This window comes from Cherax quadricarinatus, chromosome 24 (assembly GCF_038502225.1).
Source record: "Cherax quadricarinatus isolate ZL_2023a chromosome 24, ASM3850222v1, whole genome shotgun sequence".
NCBI lineage: Eukaryota > Metazoa > Arthropoda > Malacostraca > Decapoda > Parastacidae > Cherax > Cherax quadricarinatus.
The window spans coordinates 19,730,676-19,753,197 of NC_091315.1; the positions used below are offsets into that span (position 1 = coordinate 19,730,676).

Consider the following 22,522-nt stretch of genomic DNA (forward strand, 5'->3'; position numbering starts at 1 on the left):
TTTTCAACATCCCTTGAGTCAGTCTCTCACTATGCAAGAACGCTATGCACATAAAGGGCCCAAAGATCTGGAACTTGCTACCGGAACAGGTCAAGGATCCCCTGACAACTTATAAATTTAGAACATTAACTAAATCAACCAAAGCATCTGCTAATTAGTTTTATTATGTGACCTCTAGGCTTTTAATTCTGCCAATCCATAAAATCATCTCTCTCAATATTAACCAAATCAACCAAAACATCTGCTAATTAGTTTCATTATGTGACCTCTAGGCTACCTTGATAATAGACTCAAATTTCATACACATATACAACAAATTTCTAAGAAAATTCCCAAGACCGTAGGCATACTATCGAAGATACGGTACTATGTTCCACAGTCAGCCCTCCTGGCCCTATATCACTCTCTTATTTATCCCTATCTCACCTATGGAATTTGTGCATGGGGCTCAACAACAATTAACCATCTCAGACCACTAATTACTCAACAAAACGCTGCAGTCAGAATGATAACAAATTCCCACTACAGGCAGCACACTCCACCAATATTCAAAACACTAAACCTACTCACCGCACAAAACATCCATACTTATTACTGCACCTATTACATACATAGAACACTTAACTCTAATATTAACCCTCCCCTCAAACATCTCCTTGCCAACCTCAACAGAACACATGACCATAACACAAGGCACAGATCACACTTTGATGTTTCTCAAGTCCATCTCACGCTATGCAAAAACTCAATGCACATAAAAGGCCCTAAAATCTTGAATTCATTACCTGTAAATATAAAAGAAACACTACCTGTTTATAAATTCAAGTCTCTTCTCAAAGATCACTTACTCACCCAAAACCAAATAAATACTGAATAACTGAACCTTATAAATTGTATATCTCAAATGTTTCTCATAATTATATCACATAAATGTTTAACCTAAGACCCAATCTAACTTTGTTATTTTTTAAATACACTACCTAACAGAATACTCCATTCTACTGAATGTACAGCAATGCATGCAACCATATGACCTGTCTTTGTAATACTCATTTGTGCTTTATTGTTATCTGTTCACAATAATGTTTTATCACTGATTACATCATTGCTTAGTTAATCTTGAGTTAATTTTAAGCCTGCCCATAATGCTATGCATACAAGTGGCTTTGGCATGCTGCTCTCTTTTAATTCTGCCCAATCCATAAAATATTACCACCTGAACCATTACTTGTAATGTAGATTTTGTGTGCAATTTCAAGATTATTTTACTGGACCCTACTCCACCTTACTACCTCACATTTGTATTAAGTTTAAATAAGATTGTAAAACAGTTAACCACTACTTCTTGTCTAGTTTTAAGTAAAGTTACTATGTACTATTATCTTATCTAGTTTTAATTAGTTACTATGAATTTGGATTAGTTTGTCCAGAATGCCTCGGCATGATAGTGACTATCTTTGTACTTAGCATATCAAAATTGTAATTACACATTGTAATCTTTATAAAGAAATAAACTATTTTATCTTATCTATCTTATCTTACTACGTAGTCCCTTTCACCCATTCCTTCCATTTCCTCAAATCCCCACAGGTTTTTAATGAGCAGTGCAACTACTCCCTCTCTGCTCCCTCTATCTTTTCTGAGGATTTGATATCCAGGTGGAAAGAATGCATCTCTTATCCTAGTGACTTTCATTTCTGTGAGTGTATTATGTCTGGGGATGTCTCCATGATTCTTTCATGCCACTCCTCACATTTATTTGTTATTCCATCTGCATCTGTATACCAAACCTTTAACTTCTTTTCTAAAACTGTGGTCTGGGGGATACATTGGGGTTGGGGAAGCGGGAGACCTGATGAGGAACTATGGGTGGTTGCTGTGAAGGTGGAGTTTGTAATGAGGTGGGTGGGGGCATTGGGTATGGCATGTATGCTTTGGGTTAGAATGTTTGGCTGCATTGGGGTTGTCCTGGTTGGGGGGCTTCTGTAGATGGTTGTGAAGGAAGTTGCATTTGAACTTCCTCCTGAGTCTGGGTACTCCTGAACATCTCTATCTTCACCTCTCTTTCCTCCTTTTGTCTTTGTACCCTCTCTTTCAGTTTCTGCCTTTCTTCTAGTGTTTTGTCGCGGTCAAGATACACCCTCCAGTACGTCAACATGTCCCTTAGTCTTGCTTTCTCCTGCAGGATCCTGTTTCGAGCCAATTCTGCCTTGAAAATCACTATGACTGGCCAAATTCTTCCTCTTGCAAATCCCCCTATTCTCAGAAAATTTGCCAGCTGGGTCATGTTATCTTCTCCTATTACTTTCATGATGCTTTCAATTGCTTTTTTCTCCCCTTGTCTTATGACTAAAGAAATACTTCCTAACATCCCTTTGACTTGTCCAAGTCTTCAGCTTCCAATTGTGACCCCTCGTTTCTGTGTCCCCTCTCTGGAACATCCTGTCTCTGTCCACCTTATCTATTCCATGCAGTATTTTGTATATCGCTGTCATATCTTTCCTGACCCTCCTGTCCTCCAGTGTCATAAGGCCGATTTCCCACAACCTTTCTTCGTAGGATGTTTCCCTGAGCTCCGGAACGTGCTTGACCAGGTGTAAGTTCCAAACTGGTGCTGCATACTCCAATATGGGCCTGATGTACACAGTGTACAGTGTCTTGAACGATTCCTTACTAAGGTATTGGAACGCTATTCTCAGGTTTGCCAGGCGCCCATATGCTGCAGCAGTTACCTGGTTGATGTGTGCCTCCAGAGACGTGCTCAGTGTTATGGTCACCCCAGGATCTTTCTCCTTGAGTGAGGTTTGCAGTCTTTGTCCACCTAGCCTATACTCTGTCTGCGGTCTTCTTTGCCCTTCCCCAATCTTCATAACTTTGCATTTGGCAGGGTTGAATTCGACAAGCCAGTTGCTGGACCATGTGTCCAGCCTGTCCAGGTCTCTTAGTAGTCCTGCCTGATCCTCATCTGTTTTAATTCTCCTCATTAACTTCACATCATCTGCAAACAGGGACACTTCAGAGTCTATCCCTTCCATCATGTCATTCACATATACCAAAAATAGCACTGGTCCTAGGACTGACCCCTGTGGAACCCCACTCGTCACAGGCGCCCACTGTGATACCTCATCACGTACCATGACTCATTGTTGCCTCCCTCAGGTATTCTCTAATCCACTGCAGTGCCCTTCCTGTTATACGCGCCTGATCCTCCAGCTTCTGCACTAATCTCTTGTGAGGAATTGTGTTAAAGGCCTTCCTGCAGTCCAGGAAAATGCAATCAACCCACCCCTCTCTCTCATGTCTTACTTCTGTTACTTTGTCATAAAACTCCAGAAGGTTTGTGACACAGGATTTGCCTTCCATGAATCCGTGCTGGTTGTTGTTTATAATCTTGTTCAATTCCAGGTGCTCCACCACTCTCCTCCTTGGATTCTGCATAGGAATGGAAATATTTTGGGTTTCTTGCAATATCTTGTATGGCCCTTTGTTCCCTTTGTACTTCTTCTGTGAGGTATGACATCCTAAGTTTTTGCTCTAATTCAGTGATCTCTCAGCTAAGTCTATCTTTCCTCTGTTGCAACATATTTGTGTTTTTAAGCAATTCAGTAACCCGTTTTTTTCTTCTGTATCATCTCCTACGCTCTCCCCCTATATCTGATCTTCTTCTGGGTTTCCTCAATGGTACGTGCTTCATACATACCTTGTATGCTTCTGTATTCAGCTTCTCTAGGCACTGGTGAGGATTTAGGGTGCTCATGTCTAATTCCCAGGGTATGTTTAATAGCTCTTGGTTTATTTTTTCCCACTATTCTATGGTTGGTAAAATTAAACTTACTGAACATCCCGTCTCTAACATTAGTGATGCAGTTTCCTAACCAAGTTAATATTCATTTGAACTTCTATGATGTTATGATCTGAGTATATTGTTTTTGTAACTGTTATGTCTCTGATCAGCTCCTCATTGTTTGTGAACATCAAATCCAGGGCATTTTCATTTCTAGTGGAATCAATTACCTGTTGGTTTAATGAATACTTTTCACAAAGCCTCAATAGTTCCCTGGTATGTGCCTGTTGAGCCAGGGTGCTTCCCGGAGATATTTCCAGTATAACATTACATTGCGCCAACTTCCATATTACACGAGGGAAATTAAAATCTCCAATGAGTAAAATATTTGGTGTGCGATTTTCCAGACTATCCAGATAGCTATCTATCTTCCTTAGCTGATCTGTGAATTTCTCAGCAATTGCTGATGGTGGTTTGTATACTAGGATAATTACTAAATTCCTATTTTCAACTTTAATGCCTAGAATTTCTACTACATCATTTGTACAGTTCAGCACCTCTGTGCAACAGAAATTATCCTTTACATAGACTCTTACTCCTCCCTGTGACCTATAAATTCTATCACATCTATAGATGTTGTAGTTTTCTATCTTTATCTCACCATCCAAAACGTCCCTTTTATGTGTTTCTGTAAATGCTCCAAACATGGCATTCATTCTGTTAGGAGCCCACTGACATAGCTAATTTTGTCATTTCTATTTGATTTCAAACCCTGAATATTTGCAAATATGAAGCAGGAATTACCATTTCAGACGTTTTGTCTTGCTTTGTGTTTCATTAATACCACTGGTGATGTACTACCTGGTATGTCACCTGTTGTACACTCCCCTGGTTTCTCCAGTACTGGTTTCGCATTTGGTTGCTTATTCGGCCTTGATGGGCTGATGCCTGGTTTGGTACGCCCCATTTTGCTACTCATCTGTCCTCTCTGTACCATTCCCCCTGTTTGTCTCTTCCTTTGATTCGATCCTTTCTCTTTTTGTCTAAAACAGATTGCTCTTCAATTTCCCTTTCTCTGCTAATTCTGTAGCGCTGTGTTCCTTTCATACGGTGGCCTGGGCAGCTCAGGTTATAACATTCTCGGGACTGCACTGAAGCTTTAAACATTACTGGATGGAAGTACCTGCACTCTTTGTTGAAAGGACACTTTCCCTTCCTCAAATTGTTGGCACATTTTCTGGTGTGTTTATTCCATCAATCTCTGCCATATAGGCACATAACCCTCTTGCACAGTACAGTGGTCCCTCATTTATCATTGTTAATCCATTCCTGGAAGTGCAACGATTATCGAAAAAGATGATTTTCAAATCAATTTTCCCCATAAGAAATAATGTAAATACAATTAATCCGTTCCTGACACCCAGAAGTATTAAAACAAAAAATTTTTTTTACATGAAATATAGATGTAGTACATAAACAATACAATGGGACATGATGAATGAAACATTAACAGCATAACACTTACCTTTATTGGCGATTCTTCTTAGTGTATAGAAGACTGGAGGAGGAGAGACATTGGATTAGTTACTGTTTGGAACAGGAATCCCCTTCTATCAGCACCTCAGGTACCAAGTGTTTTTCTGGGGCTACTTCTCTTCTCTGTTTCTTAATGCCACTAGGACCAGCTTGAGAGTCACTGGAGTCCTGTCTCACAAAAAAAAAAGTGTCCAGAGAGCTCTGTTTCTGGTGTCTCTTTAAAACTTCCCTAAAATGGGCCAAGACTCTGTCACTGTACAAGTTGCTGATATGGCTTGCAACATCCTTCTCAGCACGATGTTTCTCCATAAATCTTTCCATCCTACCCCACATTTCAAAAATCTCCTTAATTTCTGAAGAAGGTACCTTCTTCCATCTCTCTTCCTCCTCCTCTGCAGCAAGATTCTGAACTGTGATCTGTTCCTGTTCCTGCTGAAGCTCTTGCAGCTAATCAGCTGGCCAGTTCGGCCACACCTACGCCACTTTCACATTGTTCAATGATGTTTTTCTTAAATTTAATCATATTTCTCACTTTCTTTACCAAAGAAGGAGGTTTCTTTGGAGCCATGGTAGCTTATTTAGCACTTACAAGCACTAAAATGAATGGAATATTATGAAATATTTCGTATGAACAAGTGAGGGGACCGTCGCTCACTGGTTAACAATGGCACACTGGCTGGGAAGGGAGGCTGAGGTGGCTCAGAGCAAGAGTATGCGTCCCAGACGAAGGACAATTAGCGAGTAAACCGACCATTTGCGAGCGAATGTTTGGACGAGAATAACGTGACGATTTCCAAAAAGGACGACCATCGAGCCGGATGATTATTGAGGTACCACTGTATCCGCAAATGTTCTGACTACCTATATTTACTGATTTTGTGTCGTTCCCAAGTTCTGCCACCTGATTTGAGTTCTCCTGTTCACTTTCTTCTAGGCTAATTTCTTCCCTTTTCTTGTTTTCGTTTGTTCCTGCTGTAGCTTTCTCATCCTCCCTTTCCCTTTCCATTATGTTATGTATCCCTGTTTCATTCTTTTCCAACTTGCTCTGTATGACCTTTTCCACTCTTACTTCCACTCCTTGGTTTTCACCTCTATTTGTGCTTTCCACCTTTTTATTCCTTATCCCCCATTTTCCACTCTTTGTATAACTCTGGCAAGCTCATTAGAAACTTCCTTATGCTTTCTAGGTTTTCACTTTTCAGTACCCCTCTTATGCCTGACCAGCTGTCCCTCTCACTGGGGCAAATCCAGAAATGACTTTCTTGTTTTAGGTCATTTGTCATTGTTGCATGAAGTTTTGTACATGATATATTGGATGTTTTACCACATACTTCAGACACTCAATGCCCCTCATATTTCTCCCAAAATTATTTTCACATGTACAATAGACTTTATTCCTAGCCATGATCACTTTTGGGAAGGTGTACGTGGTGGGTGTTTGGTTATTATGTGTGGGCTGAGAGGTGCGGTGGCTGGAAGGTGGGGGGCTGGGCGGTGGGTAACCTTGGGTAGAGGGTAGGGATGATAGGAATGGGGGGCTGTGTGGTGGGGTGGTGAGCTGGGAGGTGGGGATCTGTGGAAAGAAAGTGAGGGTGTGAGGAGGGGGGCCAGGGGTGGGGGGTGGGATTGTTGGCTGGGTGGTGTAGGATCCGTGGAATGGGGTGGGGGCATGAGGAAGGGGCTGGGAGATGGGGTGGGCTGGGAGGTGGGGTGGGCTGGGAGGTGGGGTGGGCTGGGAGGTGGGGTGCACATGGCACTTGCGCAGCTTGTTCCCATATAATTACACCATAGATTGTACACTAGCACTCGGGATTAAAAAGGATTACTCTTGTCCACAAATTCAGTTCACTATATCACTGCCTATTCATATCCTTTTTCCTCTTTATAACACTTGTACAATAGTTTACACTTCTCTGTCACCTCAAGGAATAATTTTTCGCTGGTGGTGGTCGATCCATAAATTTATTCCATATATTATACACTATGTACTGGGTATTTGACAGATTGTTGTAATCCACAATTCAAGATCACTATATCACTGAACATCCATACCTCGTCATTTACTATATTCCTTACGTGATATGAGAAACAATCCTTCCAACACATAACAAAAAAAGTATCCAAAACGGTGGGGATCCTCTCCAAGATACGATACTACGTGCTGCAAACTGCCCTTCTCACACTATACCATTCACTTATATATCCATACCTCACCTATGCTATCTGTGCTTGGGGTTCAACAGCAGCAACACACCTAAAGCCAATAATAACCCAACAAAAAGCTGCAGTAAGAATAATCACTAAATCCCATCCCTGGCAACACCCCCCCCCCCCACTCTTCATAGATCTAAACTTACTCCCTGTTCAGAACATCCACACTTACTACTGTGCAAGCTATATCTACAGGACCTTAAATTCCAATATTAACCATGACCTAAAATGCTTTCTTGATAGTTGTGACAGGATCCACAGGCATAACACCATACACAAACACCTCTATGACATTCCCCGTGTTCGACTAAACCTTTACAAAAATTCAATGTATTTCAAAGGACCTAAAATCTAGAACACCCTACCTGAAAACTCTAGAACTGCAGACACATTCATCACTTTCAAAACTACAGTTAGAAAAAATCTTATCTCCCTGATACACCCCGACAACTAACTACATGATTACCACCTGGTGGTTCACAATTACACTCACTCACCCACTGACTATAAACCCAGAAATACTAATCTTAATTTTAAAATAATAAATCCTAACTAGTCATAAGTTTGCCTATGATACTCCAATATAGACACTTTGTATTGTGCCAAAACAAAAGCATTCACAGTGCTAAACTCACAAATTATGATGTAGTCACTTAGCCTTAATACCAGAATCTGTAAGGATTTAATGTTAAGAATTAATCTAAGTCTGTCCAAAATGCCTAGCCATGCTAGGTGTCCTAGTGACCCCCTCTGTAATTAGTATTTTATAATATGTAAACCACACAATACCCAAAACCTGTAAACCCCACATTGTAACCCTTATAGAGAATAAAGTTGAATTGAATTGAATTGAACTGAATAAAACGACCCACTGTGTGGTAACACCTTTAGGCATAGTTCACAACCCGCTCTCCTCACTTTTATTAATAATAATATCTTATATTCTCCTGTGGTTTTAACACAAGTCCTTTTTCGTTTCTTAACTTTTCTGTTCTTTGAGCTTTGGCTAATCTCTGATCTTTCTTATTTCCCCTCACTGATCTATATTCAATGCTAGTCACAAATCATTTCCTATAGGGCACTCTCCATAACATCCCTGTGACTCATCTTCAACTTTTGGCTGTGACTCCTTGTTGCTGTGTCCTATCTCTGAAACATTCTGTCCCTATCCACCTTATCAATTCCTCTGAGCATTTAATGTCGTTATCATGTCCCCCTATCGCTCTTGTCCTCTAGTGTCATCAGACTGATTTCCCTTAACCTCTCCTTGTAGGGCATACCTTTTAGTTCTGGGACTAGTCTTGTTGCAAACCTTTGCACTTTCTCTAATTTCTTGATGTTTCTGACCAGTTGTGGGTTCCATACTAGTGCTGCATACTCCAATATAGGCCTGATGAACATGGTGTACTGTATCCTGAATGACTCCTTGCTTACTTAGGCATGTGTATGTCTGTGTGGGTGCATGTGCACGTACTCACCTATTTGTGGTTGCAGGGGTCAAGACATAGCTCCTTACCCTGCCTCTTCACTGATTGCTACTAGGTCTTCTCTTTCCCTGCTCCATGAGCTTTATCATACCTCATCTTAAAACTATGTATGGTTCCTGCTTCCACTACATTGCTTGCCAGACTAATCCACTTTCTGACAACTCTATGACTAAAGAAGTACTTCCTAACATCTATTTGACTCATCTGAGTCTTCAACTTCCAATTACAACCCCTTGTTTCTGTGTCCCATCTCTTTAACATCCTGTCTCTGTCCACCTTATCAATTCCTCGCAGAATTTTGTATGTCGTTATCATAGTCTCCCTAAACCCTCCTGTCCTCCAGTGTCGTCAGGCTGACTACCCTTAACCTATCTTCATAGGACATTCCCCTTAGCTCTGGAACTAGCCTTGTTGCAAACCTTTACACTTTCTCTTAATTTCTTGATGTACTTGACCAGGTATGGGTTCCAAACTGCTGTATATTCCAGTATGGGTCTGATGTACATGGTGTACAGATCCTTGAACAATTCCTGAGGTATCGGAATGTTATTCTCAGGCTTGCCAGGAGGCCATGTGCTGCAGCAGTTACCTGGTTGTTGTGCGCATCAGGAGATGTGCTTGATATTATACTCACCCCAAGATCCTTTTCCTTGAGTGAGGTTTGCAGTCTTTGGCCATTTAGCCTGTACTCTGTTTGCAGTCTTCTTTGCCCTTCCCTGAACTTCATGACTTTGCATTTGGTGGGGTTAAATTCGAAGAGCCAGTTTCTGGACCAAGCTTCCAGCCTGTCCAGATCTCTTAGTAGTCCTGCTTGGTTCTCATCTGATTTAATTCTCCTCATTAACTTCATATCATCTGCAAACAGGGACACTCCTGAGTCTATTCCTTCCATCATGTCATCTACATGCCATGTCCTTCACATATACAAAAATAGCACTGGTCCTAGGACTGACCCCTGTGGAACCCCGCTTGTTACAGATGCCCACTGTGATCCCTCGTCACGTACCATGACTTGTCATTGCCTCCCTGTAAGGTATTCTCTGATCCATCGCAGTGCCCTTCCTGTTATACATCCCTGATTCTCTAGCTTTTGCACTAATCTCTTGTGAGGAACTGTGTCAAAGGTCTTCTCGCAGTCCAAGAATATGTAATCTACCCACCCCTCTCTCTCATGTCTTACTTCCATTACCTTGTCATAAAACTCCAGTAGGTTTGTGACACAGGGTTTCCCTTCCATGAATCCATGCTGGTTGTCGTTAATAAGCTTATTCCATTCTAGGTGCTCCATCAATCTCCTCCTGATAATCTTCTCCATGACTTTGCATACTATACATGTCAGTGACACTGGTCTATAGTTTAGTGCCTCATTTTTGTCTCCTTTCTTAAAAATGGGGGGCTAAATTTGGCATCTACTATACCTCAGATAGTTGCCCAGTTTCAATGGATGTGTTGAAAATTTTGGTTAGTGGCACACACAGCATCTCTGCTCCCTCTCTAAGGACCCACGGAGATGTCCGATCCCATCCAGCACTTGTTGGTATATCCCTTGCTGGTGTACCCCTCTGTTCTGGCCTCCCAGAGTCCTCTCTGTCTCCAATATCTCCACTGTGTGTGTGTGTGTGTATATGCGTGTGAGCGCACGCACACACAGTGGAGACACTGGAGACAGAGAAGACTCTAGGAGGCCAGAACAGAGGGGTACACCAACATGGGATATACCAATAGTACATGTGTGTGTGTGGTTGCTAATTGTGTGTGTGCGCATGTGTGTGCGTGCATGTGCATATGTGTGTGTGTGCATGTGTGCACATGTGCATATGTGTGTGCACATATGCATGTGTGTGTGTGCATGTGCATGAGTGTGTGCATTTGTATGTGTGTGTGTGCATGTGCATGAGTGGGTGCATTTGTATGTGTGTGTGTGTATGTCCTCATCTATTTGTACTCACCTATTTGTGGTTGCAGGGGTTGAGTCATACCTCCTGGCCTCGCCTCTTCACTGATCACTGCTAGGTAATAGCTTAGATAATCTTAAGTTAATTTAAAGCCTGCCCATAATGCTCTGCATACAAGGGGCTTTTGACATGTACACCCAACTACTATAATACCTTGTACAACTATGTATCATGTCCTAATAAACTATTATTATTATTATTATTATTATTATTATTATTATTATTATAGGTCCTCTCTCTCCCTGCTCCATGAGCTTTACCAAACCTTGTCTTAAAACTATGTATGGTTCCTGCCTCCACTACGTCACTTTCCGGACTATTCCACTTCCTGACAACTCTGTGACTGAAGAAATACTTCCTAACATCCCTCTGACTCATCTGAGTCTTCAACTTCCAATTGTGACCCCTTGTTTCTGTGTCCCATCTCTGGAACATCCTGTCTCTGTCCACCTCGTCAATTCCTCGCAGTATTTTATATGTCGTTATCATGTCTTCCCTAACCCTCCTGTCCTCCAGAGTCATCAGGCCAATTTCCTTTCACCTTTCTTCATAGGACATTCCCCTTAGCTCTGGGACTAGTCTTGTTGCAAACCTTCGCACCTTCTCTAATTTCTTGATGTGATTGACCAGGTGTGGGTTCCAAACTGGTGCTGCATACTCCATTATGGGCCTGATGTACACGGTGTACAGAGTCTTGAATGATTCCTTACTGAGGTATTGAAACACTATTCTTAGGTATGCCAGGTGCCCATATGCTGCAGCAGTTATCTGGTAGATGTGTGCCTCAGGATATGTGCTCAGTATTATACTCGCCCCAAGATCTTTTTCCTTGAGTGAGGTTTGCAGTCTTTGGCCATCTAGCCTATGCTCTTTCTGCGGTCTTCTTTGCCTTTCCCCAATATTCATGACTTTGCATTTGGCAGGGTTAAATTCAAGGAGCCAGTTGCTGGACCAGGCTTGCAGCCTGTCCAGGTCTCTTTGTAGTCCTGCCTGATCACCATCCGATTTAATTCTCCTCATTAAGTTCACATCATCTGCAAACGGAGACACTTCTGAGTCTATCCCTTCCGTCATGTCATTCACATGTACCAAAAACAGCACTAGTCCTAGGACTGACCCCTGTGAAACCCTGCTCATCACAGTTACCCACTCTGACACTTCGTCACATACCCTAACTCATTGCTTCCCTGTCAGGTATTCTCCGATCCATTGCAGTGCCTTTCCTCCTATGCATGCCTGATCCTCTAGCTCTTGCACTTATCTCTCATGAGGAGCTGTGTCAAAGGCCTTCTTGCAGTCCAAGAAAATGCAATCTACTCAACCCTCTCTCTCTTGTTTTACTTCCGTTACCTTGTCACAAAACTCCAGTAGGTTTGTGACAACAGGATTTCCCTTCCCTGAAACTGTGCTAGTTCTCATTTATGAGCTTGTTCCCTTCTAGGTGCTCCACCACTCTCCTCCTGATAATCTCCATGACTTTGCATAGGATACACGTCAGTGACACTGGTCTGTAGTTTAATGCCTCGAGTCTGTCTCCTTTCTTAAAAATGGGGACTACATTTGCCGTCTTCCATACCTCAGTTAGTTGCCCAGTTATAATGGATGTGTTGAAGATTGTTGTTAGTGGCACACACACAGAGTCTCTGCTCCCTCTCTAAGGACCCCCGGAGAGATGTCCAGTCCCCCCCGCCTTTGAGGTATCAAGTTCACTTAGGAGCTTCTTCACATCCCCCTCAGTTGTGTGTATTTCATCCAGCACTTGTTGGTATATCCCTTGTTGGTGTACCCCTCTATTCTGACCTCCTGGAGTCCTTTCTGTCTCCACTGTAAAATACTTCTTTAAATCTCATGTTGAGCTCCTCACATACTTCTTGGTTGTTTCTTGTGAGCTCCCCTCATTCTTTCCACAACCTGATTACCTGGCCCTTGACTGTTGTTTTCCTCTTGATGTGGCTATACAACAGCTTTGGGTCAGACTTGACTTTCAATGCTATGTCATTTTCATATTGTTGCTGGGCTTCCCTCATTATCTGTGCATATTCATTTCTGGCTCTTCGATTAATCTCTTCATTGTCCTGGGTCCTTTGTATTCTGAATTTCTTCCATTCTCTAGGGCACATGGTTTTTCCCTCCTTACACCTTTGCGTGAACCAAGGGGTCGTTCTGGTCATCCCATTATTTCTGTTGCCCTTGGGAACAAACCTCTCCTCTGGCTCCTTGCATTTTGTTGTCACATACTCCATCATTTCATTTACTGATTTTTCCTACCACTTCTCTTACCCACAGAACCTCTTGCAGGAAGTTCCTCATGCCTGTGCAGTCCCCCCTTTTGTAGACTGGCTTTTCCCATCCTACTCCTGTTACCCTCTCCACTTGTAACTCTACTATGTATTCAAAGCTTAGAACCACATGATCACTAGCCCTGAGGAACCTTTCATATGTGATATCCTCAATGTCCAAACTAGTCAAGGTGAATATGAGGCCAGTCTTGCTGGTTCACCCTCATCTCTCTCTCTGGCAGTGTCCCTAAAATGTTGATGCATGAGGTTTTTCAGTACCACATCCATCATCTTGGCTCTCCATGTTTTGGGTCCCCCATGTGGCTCCAGGTTTTCCTAGTCAACCTCCATGTGACTGAAATCACCCATAACTAGTAACTTTGCTCTACCCGTGTGAGTTCTGGCCACTTCAGCTAGTGCGTCCACGATTGCTCTGTTGCTCTCTTTATATTCTTCTCTTGACCTCCTGCAGTTCTGTGATGGGTTGTACGTCACTGTAATTACCACCTTAAGGACCCCAGACTGAATTGTTCCTACTATTTAGTCCCTTTCATCCATTCCATCCATTCCTTCCATTTCCTCAAATCCTCAGTGGTTTTTAATGAGCAGTGCAACTCCTCCACCCCCTCTGCTCCCTCTATCTTTCCTTAGGATCTCATATCCAGGTGGGAAGAGTGCACCTGTTATCCCGGTGAGTTTTGTTTCTGTGAGTGCTATATCTGGGGATGTCTCCCTGCTTCTTTCATACCACTCCTCACATTTATTTGTTATGCCATCTGCATTCGTATACCAAACCTTCAACTTCTTTTCTAAAACTGTGGGCTGGGGAGTACATTGGGGTTGGGAGAGTGGGAGACCTGGTGAGAAACTATTGGGGGTTGCTGTGAAGGTGGAGTTTGTGATGAGTGGGGTGGGGGAAATGGGTGTGGTGTGTGGGTTTTGGGTTAGATTATTTGATTGCATTGAAGTTGTTGTGGTTGAGGGCCTTCTGTAGGTGGTTCTGAGAGAGGTTATATTTATTCTTCCTCCTGAGTCTGGGTTCTCCTGCCTATCTCTGTCTTTGCCTCTCTTTCCTCCTTGCATCTTCGTACCCTATCTTTCAGTTTCTTCCTTCTTGTGTTCTGTTGCAGTTGAGGTACACCCTCTGGTACACTGATATGTCCCTTAGGGTTGCTTTCTCCTGCAGGATCCTGTTTCGAGCAGATTCTGCCTTGAAAATCACTGACTGGCCAGTTTTTTCTTCTTGCAAACCCCCTTATTCTCAGAAAATTTATCAGCTGGGTCATGTTATCCTCTCCTATTGCTTTCATGATACTTTCAATTACAGTGGTACCTCAAGTTTTGAACAGCTCCCAACTCACAAAATTAAACTTACATAATTGTTTAAGTGTTTTTGTAAGTGTATTTTTGGGGGTCTAAAGCGGACTAATCTAATTTACGTTATTCCTTATGGGAACAAATTCATTCAGTATCAGCACTCGAACGGCCTTCTAGAACGAATTAAGTTCGTAACTTGAGGTACCACTGTACTTTTTTCTCCTCCTGTCTTCTTGCTTTATAAGTTTCCCCTTCAATTTCCTGGAGCCCATAAACAAAGACTGACCTCTCCCTTTCATTCTCCCATTGCATTTCCTTTTGCATCCCCTGAGTCAATTTAGTTGCTTCCATTGCAGCTTTCCTTTCTTCAGTCTCTTCTCTATCTGATGTCCGTGCCCAGTGGTCTGTCAGTTTCCCTTCTCAGCTTTTATTGGGCACTGCTGTGGCTGTTAGGGCCTCTGCGTATAGCTTGGCAGTCTCATTTTCTTCAGTCCCCTCATTTGTTCCTGGTGTGCTCCTTGTCTTTTCTTGGGCTCCACAGGGGTCTGATAGGGCCTCTGCATACAGTTTAACTCCTTTGTTCCCTACAGTCCCCTCAATTGTGACTGATGTAGCAGTTCCTGATGTCATGCCCGTACTGCTCTTTGGTTCTGTAGACTGTTTCAGATTTTTCAGTTCCTCTTCTAAGCTCTGTATCTTAGCCTCTGCTGCTGTGGCTTGTAGTTGCCATTTCTTGCTCTCTGCATGTGTGTGTGCATGTGTATGGGTGTGTGTGCATGTATGCATTGTGTGCACACTTTCTGAAATATAACGGTTAATCCACAAAATAACCCACACCACAGTTGCTGACAGACATTTTTAATTTTGCTGGGATTGCAGCACACTCATATGCTCCACTTAATGCACAGACCTTGTTGTAATGACTGCATAGCCATGGGGTTGGGATTTGCAACCTCAGAGAAGATCAAGTTTCTCTCTTTGATTAGCGAGGCTTTCAACTGTTGGTATAGCTCCTTATGTACAGTGATCCTATTATTAGCCATGGCTGATCCCAGATTTAAGATGTTATCATGATTTGTTGTATTGTAATTTATGACGAAATTAACAAGAGTTGTTGATACCGTATACACAACACTATAATTGAGTTTAATTGTTGCTTGACAAAAGCAACTTCAGCAACAGACCTTAATAACATATCCAGCCTCAGCACAGAATTAAAAATATTAACCACAACATTTTTAGCAAAGGTGAAGTCAGGAACTTTAGAAGACCATGTTCTTGCTTTGTTTTGGAATAAGTAAAAAAATATTAGCTTAAAGAGACTCAAGAACTGGGAACAGAACCTGCAAAAGCTTCTTCAAGAAATTATTAATTATTAATCTTTAGTAAATTTCTCAAGAGCAGCTCTTTTAAGTTGTACATATACTTTATATCAGATATTTTCTTAATTGAAGTCAAGGCCAAGTAGGTTTCTTGAATGCTGAAAAGCCTGACTATTTTTCTAACTCACTAGCACCCTGATTAATGATGATGTGCAGTAACCTGGACGTTTGAAATAAGCTCTCCTGGATTTGATCCATATGAATATTCATATAAATATTTAGTAACACTCTAAAGTTTTCAAGATTATGATCATCCTTTTAGGCTTGCTGTTCAGATATTAATGGTGAAGGCGAGTGTTTGTTACCAACTTTGGATTCTGGCTGAATAGCTTTGTTCTCTAACTCAGCCCTGGATGTCAGGAAACACTAATGGATTTAGATGTCTTTCTTGTCCTCTTACTAAGAGCTGACATCAGTAAGCTGTATAAGTGATTATCTGTTGGCAGAATTCATAAGTAAATTGTAAAGAGCAGGTCAAACCCTGAGCAGTCACTAACACTTGTATCTTCACATTCTTCCTCTTCATGATGGACCTGTTTCATAGTTTCAGCTATGAGCAACAAACGTATTTTTTCCCTCGACACAACTCATGACCTATTCAATAAACATGGCTATCATCTTCCCACAGTCTGGAGGCAACTGTATTTCTTTTACAAGTATGAATAATATTCTCCATAGTGGATAACTACTAAAACGAGGTACAATACATTTCCTCCTTTGACTGATGATGGATGCCAAATGGTGTTCAGTTATGTCAGCAAAATTGTATAGGTTCACAGGAAAGAGAAAGCAAAAGGCAGCAGACTGGATGAAAGTGAGGCAAGAGTACAAACAAAACTAACAATACAAGGGTACCATGACAGGCTTCTATTCCTGTAAGTGGTCCATCAAACCTGAACACAGAATTTAATATATTATAGAGTGCCTCACACACCTGTAGAGCTTTCATTGCCATTAATTTTTTATCAGTATCTAGATAATGGAAGAGACATACTATGTGTGTTCTACACATTTTTCTGGGAGGTACATGCAGAATGAAATAAAATATGAGAAACTGTTATACATAGAGGCAGAGGGGTAGACCAATTGGAGAGAGAAAAAAAAAAAGACGTTAAATCAATATGGAATGATCAATTTGATTTCATTAAACAATACAGTTTGAATATATAATAAGTAGAGAGAATATCAAAATGATATACAAAAATGGGATATACAAGAGTGAAATTGTTTCTTTCTTTTTTGGGTCAACCTGCCTTGGTGGGAGACGGCCAACGTGTTGAAAAAATAAAAATATAGCTTTGAACTATTTAATTAAAAAAACAACTGTAGATTGTTTTTTATTCTTTTAACTAGCTAAATTTCACTGTAATCCTTACAGTGGAATTTCGCTAAGAGAATATTAAGTTTTTGTATGTAAAGACAGAAGACACATGGCAGAGAAAAAGTGATCTGAGACTCCCATAGGAATGTTGATATTATTAAAGGGGAAAATGAAAAAAAATTCTAAGTTAGCCTGAAAGAAAAATATGTCAACAACAGCAAAATTGCATTGTCAATGTGATGGGCCATCCAATTTTTACAGTTCGCATACTTTTTTAAGCCAATATGTACACTTCCTCAAAGCTGACTCCCAGTTCCAATAGACTACCAGAAATGAAGGTTCAAGATTTTAGAATACAACTCACAATTACAGGAACCTGTATTATGAGATGGACATCTAGATGCACCTTAAGTAGAACCAGTCTAGGTAGTTATCTTGTTTCCATATTTCATGTTGTACAGTGTAAGAAAACCCTGGGCTGACTTACACTTCACATTAGCTATCCCTTAAGAACAGCAACTACACACTTGCACTCATAAAATGGTTATAGGTCAGGAAGGAACATATAATTGTAGCCAAGAAGTCACACTGGGTAAAGTAATGAAGAGCTACAATGCAATGGGAGTGTTAAAACTTGATCAACCTTCATGAATCAGCTTTGAGAAAAAGTACTCTCAAACACAAGACTCTCACTGCAGGAAATCATTCACAAACTGGAGTTGGATTTGAAGGGGCATAAATATACTGACTTGACAAAATTTATGCAAACAGAAACTACTAGATGTTACTTTAAGTCATCATTGATATGAAAGAGACTGAATAACAATGATTCTTCATCTAGCATGCCACATAATTTTCCCACATATGTACTTATGGATAAAATTAGCTGTGAATTTCTTGTTTATGAGAAATATAATTATCATAGACAGTTGTCCCTTGAGTTATAATATTTATCCATTCCAGAAGATATCATACCTCAAAACTTAATACACATGGTTTTATGGTAATTCATTCCAAGACTCCAGAAGCCAGAAGTGCAACTCTTACTGTATGCATTTTGAACTTGAAGAGTTGGTGTGGTGGTGGGGAAGAGAGTGGAAAGGAAGTTACTGGTTGGAAGGAGCAGCTCCTTCCAACCGTTGCCTCTTGAAAAAACTGTCCAGAGCTGTTTGTTTCTGTTGTTTTCTTCTAAGACTCTTAAAATAAGATAAAACATTATCTTCAAAAACACAGGAAGTGGGAAGTGAGTTCAGTTTTTCAAATGTCTGAGTACTTTCTTATGATTCCTTTCACACATTCCCCATGAGTAAACAAATCCTGAATTTCTGCAGCTGTTAACCAATGGTCATCTTCCTTCCCACTGTCCTTCTCATCCATCTTCCCTAATTCCAGGAGTTCCTTTGTTATCAACTCATGTCTGTGGTCCTGAATCAACTCCTCCACATCCTCTTCATCAATCCCCACCCTCACTGCCTCACCAAAAGTGACAGTCTCTTGGTTTATATCCTCTTCAGTCTCAAATCCTTCAAAGTCATAAATGACTGAAAGTCACAAGTTCTTCCAGGCTGCAGTGAGGCACCAAGAGGAAATTTTACACAATTTAAGATTTTAAACTTAGATTCCAGAATTCTCTGAAGCTGATAGTTCCATTTCCTGACATCTCTGCAAAGCACTTAGCAAACACCACTGCAGTGTAAATTTTCTTGAAATTCACAATCTCTTGCTGGTCCATGGGCTCAAGCAGAGGAGTGGTACTGGGTACACATATCATATCTCAAAATTTTTGTCACAACTCAAAACTAAATTCTTTTATGAGATTAAGTCTCAACTCAAAATTATCATAGCACAAGACCATTGTAACTCAAGGGACCACTGCATACTGTACTTCCTAGAAATAAAAAATGCCACAATAAAATGTGAAGTAACAAGATGACTGTTTGGGGAAGAAACAGTCAAATGTTAAGTGATAATGACAATAACACAGTGAATTAGGTGGTACAAAATGCATTACCTGTCCTGGAAGTAACGACGACAACCCAGTGCCACCATCTTCATGGCTGATTCTAAGATAAACACTGCCGTAAAGAAGTAATTGAAGATTTGCAAGGCATATTCCAGCTCCTAGTTAAGGAAGAGAGTATTATTTTACAAAATGGAAATTATGAACAAACTAGAAAAATTGTGTTAAAGAAAGATAGTGTGTTTTCTAGTACAGTTGGCCCCTCAAATATGCATGGTTCCTGATTTGCAAAATACAGTTATTTAATATTTTTAATGATAGACAACTCCCACTGCTTTTTTATGCAGTACCCATTTTTTGGGGGGCGGAGGGTGGGATGCTGACACACACCTCTAAATTGAAAGAAAAAAAAAACAGGATTTCATGCAAAATGTTCTCAATAGCTAAACCACGCTCAAATCTATCTTCTCGTTTTTTTCTTTTAGGAATATCTGGAGATAATCTTCTCCATGGTCTGGTCTCAAACTAAGCCTATTACCATGGAAAGGAAATATTACAGGATTAAAAACTACAGTGGAACCTTTACTTATGAGTTTAATCCATTCCATGACCTTGCTCGCAACTGGATTTGCTTGTCTGCAGAGTCAAGTTTCTTCATTTAAATAAACTGAAATGGAATTAATTTGTTCCAGTGGAATTCCAGGCACGAGAAAATACTTCAATAATTTCCCTAATATCAGCTATACAACTTATTTATCTATCACAATTCATTCCTCGGTGGGAAACGGCAGACTTGTTGAAAAAAAAAAAAATACTAATAACAAAGAAACATGATATATACACTAAAATGAATAAAATACATGTCATTAGATATGCGGCTAGTGGTGGTGACAGCAGCCATTGTTGTTGGGGTTTACAGGGTCACCACAGCGGCCATTCCTGCTCCTGACTACATATGTAGAGAACCTAGGATAACCCAAGAAAGTCAGACAGAGTGAGTTATAAGTGCTTCACTCGTAATGCTTCACTTAATTGCTACACTCTTAATGCTACACTTAATTGCTACACTCTTAATGCTATACTTTGTCACTGCTGCTTCATGTTGTCTGCCACTGCTACCTCATGATGTCTGCCACTGCTACCTCATGATGTCTGCCACTGCTGTTTCATGTTGTCTGCCACTGCTGCTTCATGTTGTCTGCCACTGCTGCTTCATGTTGTCTGCCACTGCTGCTTCATGTTGTCTGCCACTGCTGCTTCATGTTGTCTGTCATGGCTGCTTAATGTTGTCTGCCACTGCTACCTCATGTTGTCTGCCACTGCTGCTTCATGTTGTCTGCCACTGCTACCTCATGATGTCTGCCACTGCTGCTTCATGTTGTCTGCCACTGCTACCTCATGATGTCTGCCACTGCTGCTTCATGTTGTCTGCCACTGCTACCTCATGATGTCTGCCACTGTTGCTTCATGTTGTCTGCCACTGCTGCTTCATGTTGTCTGCCACTGCTGCTTCATGTTGTCTGCCACTGCTACCTCATGATACCACTGATGTCGCCAAAGAATTGAACATTTCTGCTATTTTGAGCTCAATTTCAAGGTACTTTTCATTGTGAAACCAATTAAAATCATATTTATTTTTGTAGTATATCTTCCATTCTGTCACAAGAGACCAAATAAAACGAGAATACAACCATAAAAACCATACGAAAATATACCGCTAAGGGGAGGCTAATGGCTGAGAAGTGAACTCCCTTATTTATGGTCCGATTTTTTTCATTTTTGGTGTACAGTGGACCCCCGCATAACGATATTAATCCGTGCAAGAGAGCTCATTGTTATGCGAAATTATCGTTATGCGAATGAATTTTCCCCATAAGAAATAATGGAAATCAAATTAATCCGTGCAAGACATCCAAAAGTATGAAAAAAAATTTTTTACCACATGAAATATACATTTTCCTACACACAAAGAGAAGGATACATGCACAATAGTAAAGTAGTACATGCACAATATATATTGTGCATGTACTACTCTACTAAATGAAGAATAAATGACACCTTTATTGAAGATGCAGCAATGACTGATGAGACACTGTGTCCTGGGAGTGCCTTTCCCTCCTGAGTACTGTAGGTCCTGTTTGGCATTTTCTTCCAGAACAGGCCTTATCACACTGTGTATGCCACTACGATTCTTAAATCTCTCAAACCAACCTTTGCTGGCTTTAAATTCACCAATATGAGCACTAGTTCCAGGCATTTTTCCCTGTTCACCTGGGTGTTAGTCGACTGGTGTGGGTTGCATCCTGGGAGACAAGATTAAGGACCCCAATGGAAATAAGTTAGACAGTCTTCGATGACACTGACTTTTTTGGGTTATCCTGGGTGGCTAACCCTCTGGGGTTGTTTCTTGGTATTCTCAATAAGCCACACCAACAACGGTGCTACAGCAGCAGCAGCAGCAGCAGCAGCAGCAGCTGACAGTGCTACAGCAGCAGTAGATGGTACTACAGCAGCAGCAGCAGACTGTGGTACAGCAGCAGCAGCAGCTGATGGTGCTACAGCAGCAGCAGCAGCTGACAGTGCAGCAGCAGCAGCTGACAGTGCTACAGCAGCAGCTGACAGTGCTACAGCAGCAGCTGACAGTGCTACAGCAGCAGCAGACGGTGCTACAGCAGCAGCTGACGGTACTACAGCAGCAGCAGACGGTACTACAACAGCAGCAGCAGCTGATGGTGGTACAGCAGCAGCAGCAGCAGCTGACGGTGCTACAGCAGCAGCAGCAGCATCAGCTGACAGTGCAGCAGCAGCAGCAGCTGACAGTGCTACAGCAGCAGCTGACAGTGCTACAGCAGCAGCAGACGGTGCTACAACAGCAGCAGCAGCTGACGGTGGTACAGCAGCAGCAGCAGCTGACGGTGCTACAGCAGCAGCAGCATCAGCAGATGACCATGGTACCACAGTATTTTGATAATATTTCTCACCCTTTTTACCACAGGGTTGGCACTAGAAGCTTTCTTGGGGCCCATGGTCACTTATTTTGCAGATAAAATCACCAAAAACACTGTAATAATACGAAATGTTCCGATTGTATGCTTGGATGTTACCGCGGAGGCTGGCTTGTAAACAATGCCACCGGCGGAACATGTGAGGCTGGCTCAGGCCGCACATTAGACGCGTCTTGGACGAATAGCGTTGAGCGGGTTTTTTAGCGGTATGCGAGCCAAAATCTTAGCGATAAAATGTATCGGTATGCGGATTTAACCTTATGTGATGCCAACGGTATGCGGGGG

The 22,522-nt window shown here is 41.4% G+C and overlaps 1 protein-coding gene across 1 annotated transcript in view; it reads right to left on the bottom strand.

The window, feature by feature from the left end:
• LOC128690736 (voltage-dependent T-type calcium channel subunit alpha-1G) overlaps nt 1–22,522 on the bottom strand; it is a 181,199-nt gene that overhangs the window by 84,178 nt on the left and 74,499 nt on the right. The window contains exon 3 of the mRNA XM_070088481.1: nt 19,284–19,393. Coding sequence (XP_069944582.1) covers nt 19,284–19,393 — 110 coding nt within the window. The remainder of the gene's footprint in view (nt 1–19,283; nt 19,394–22,522) is intronic.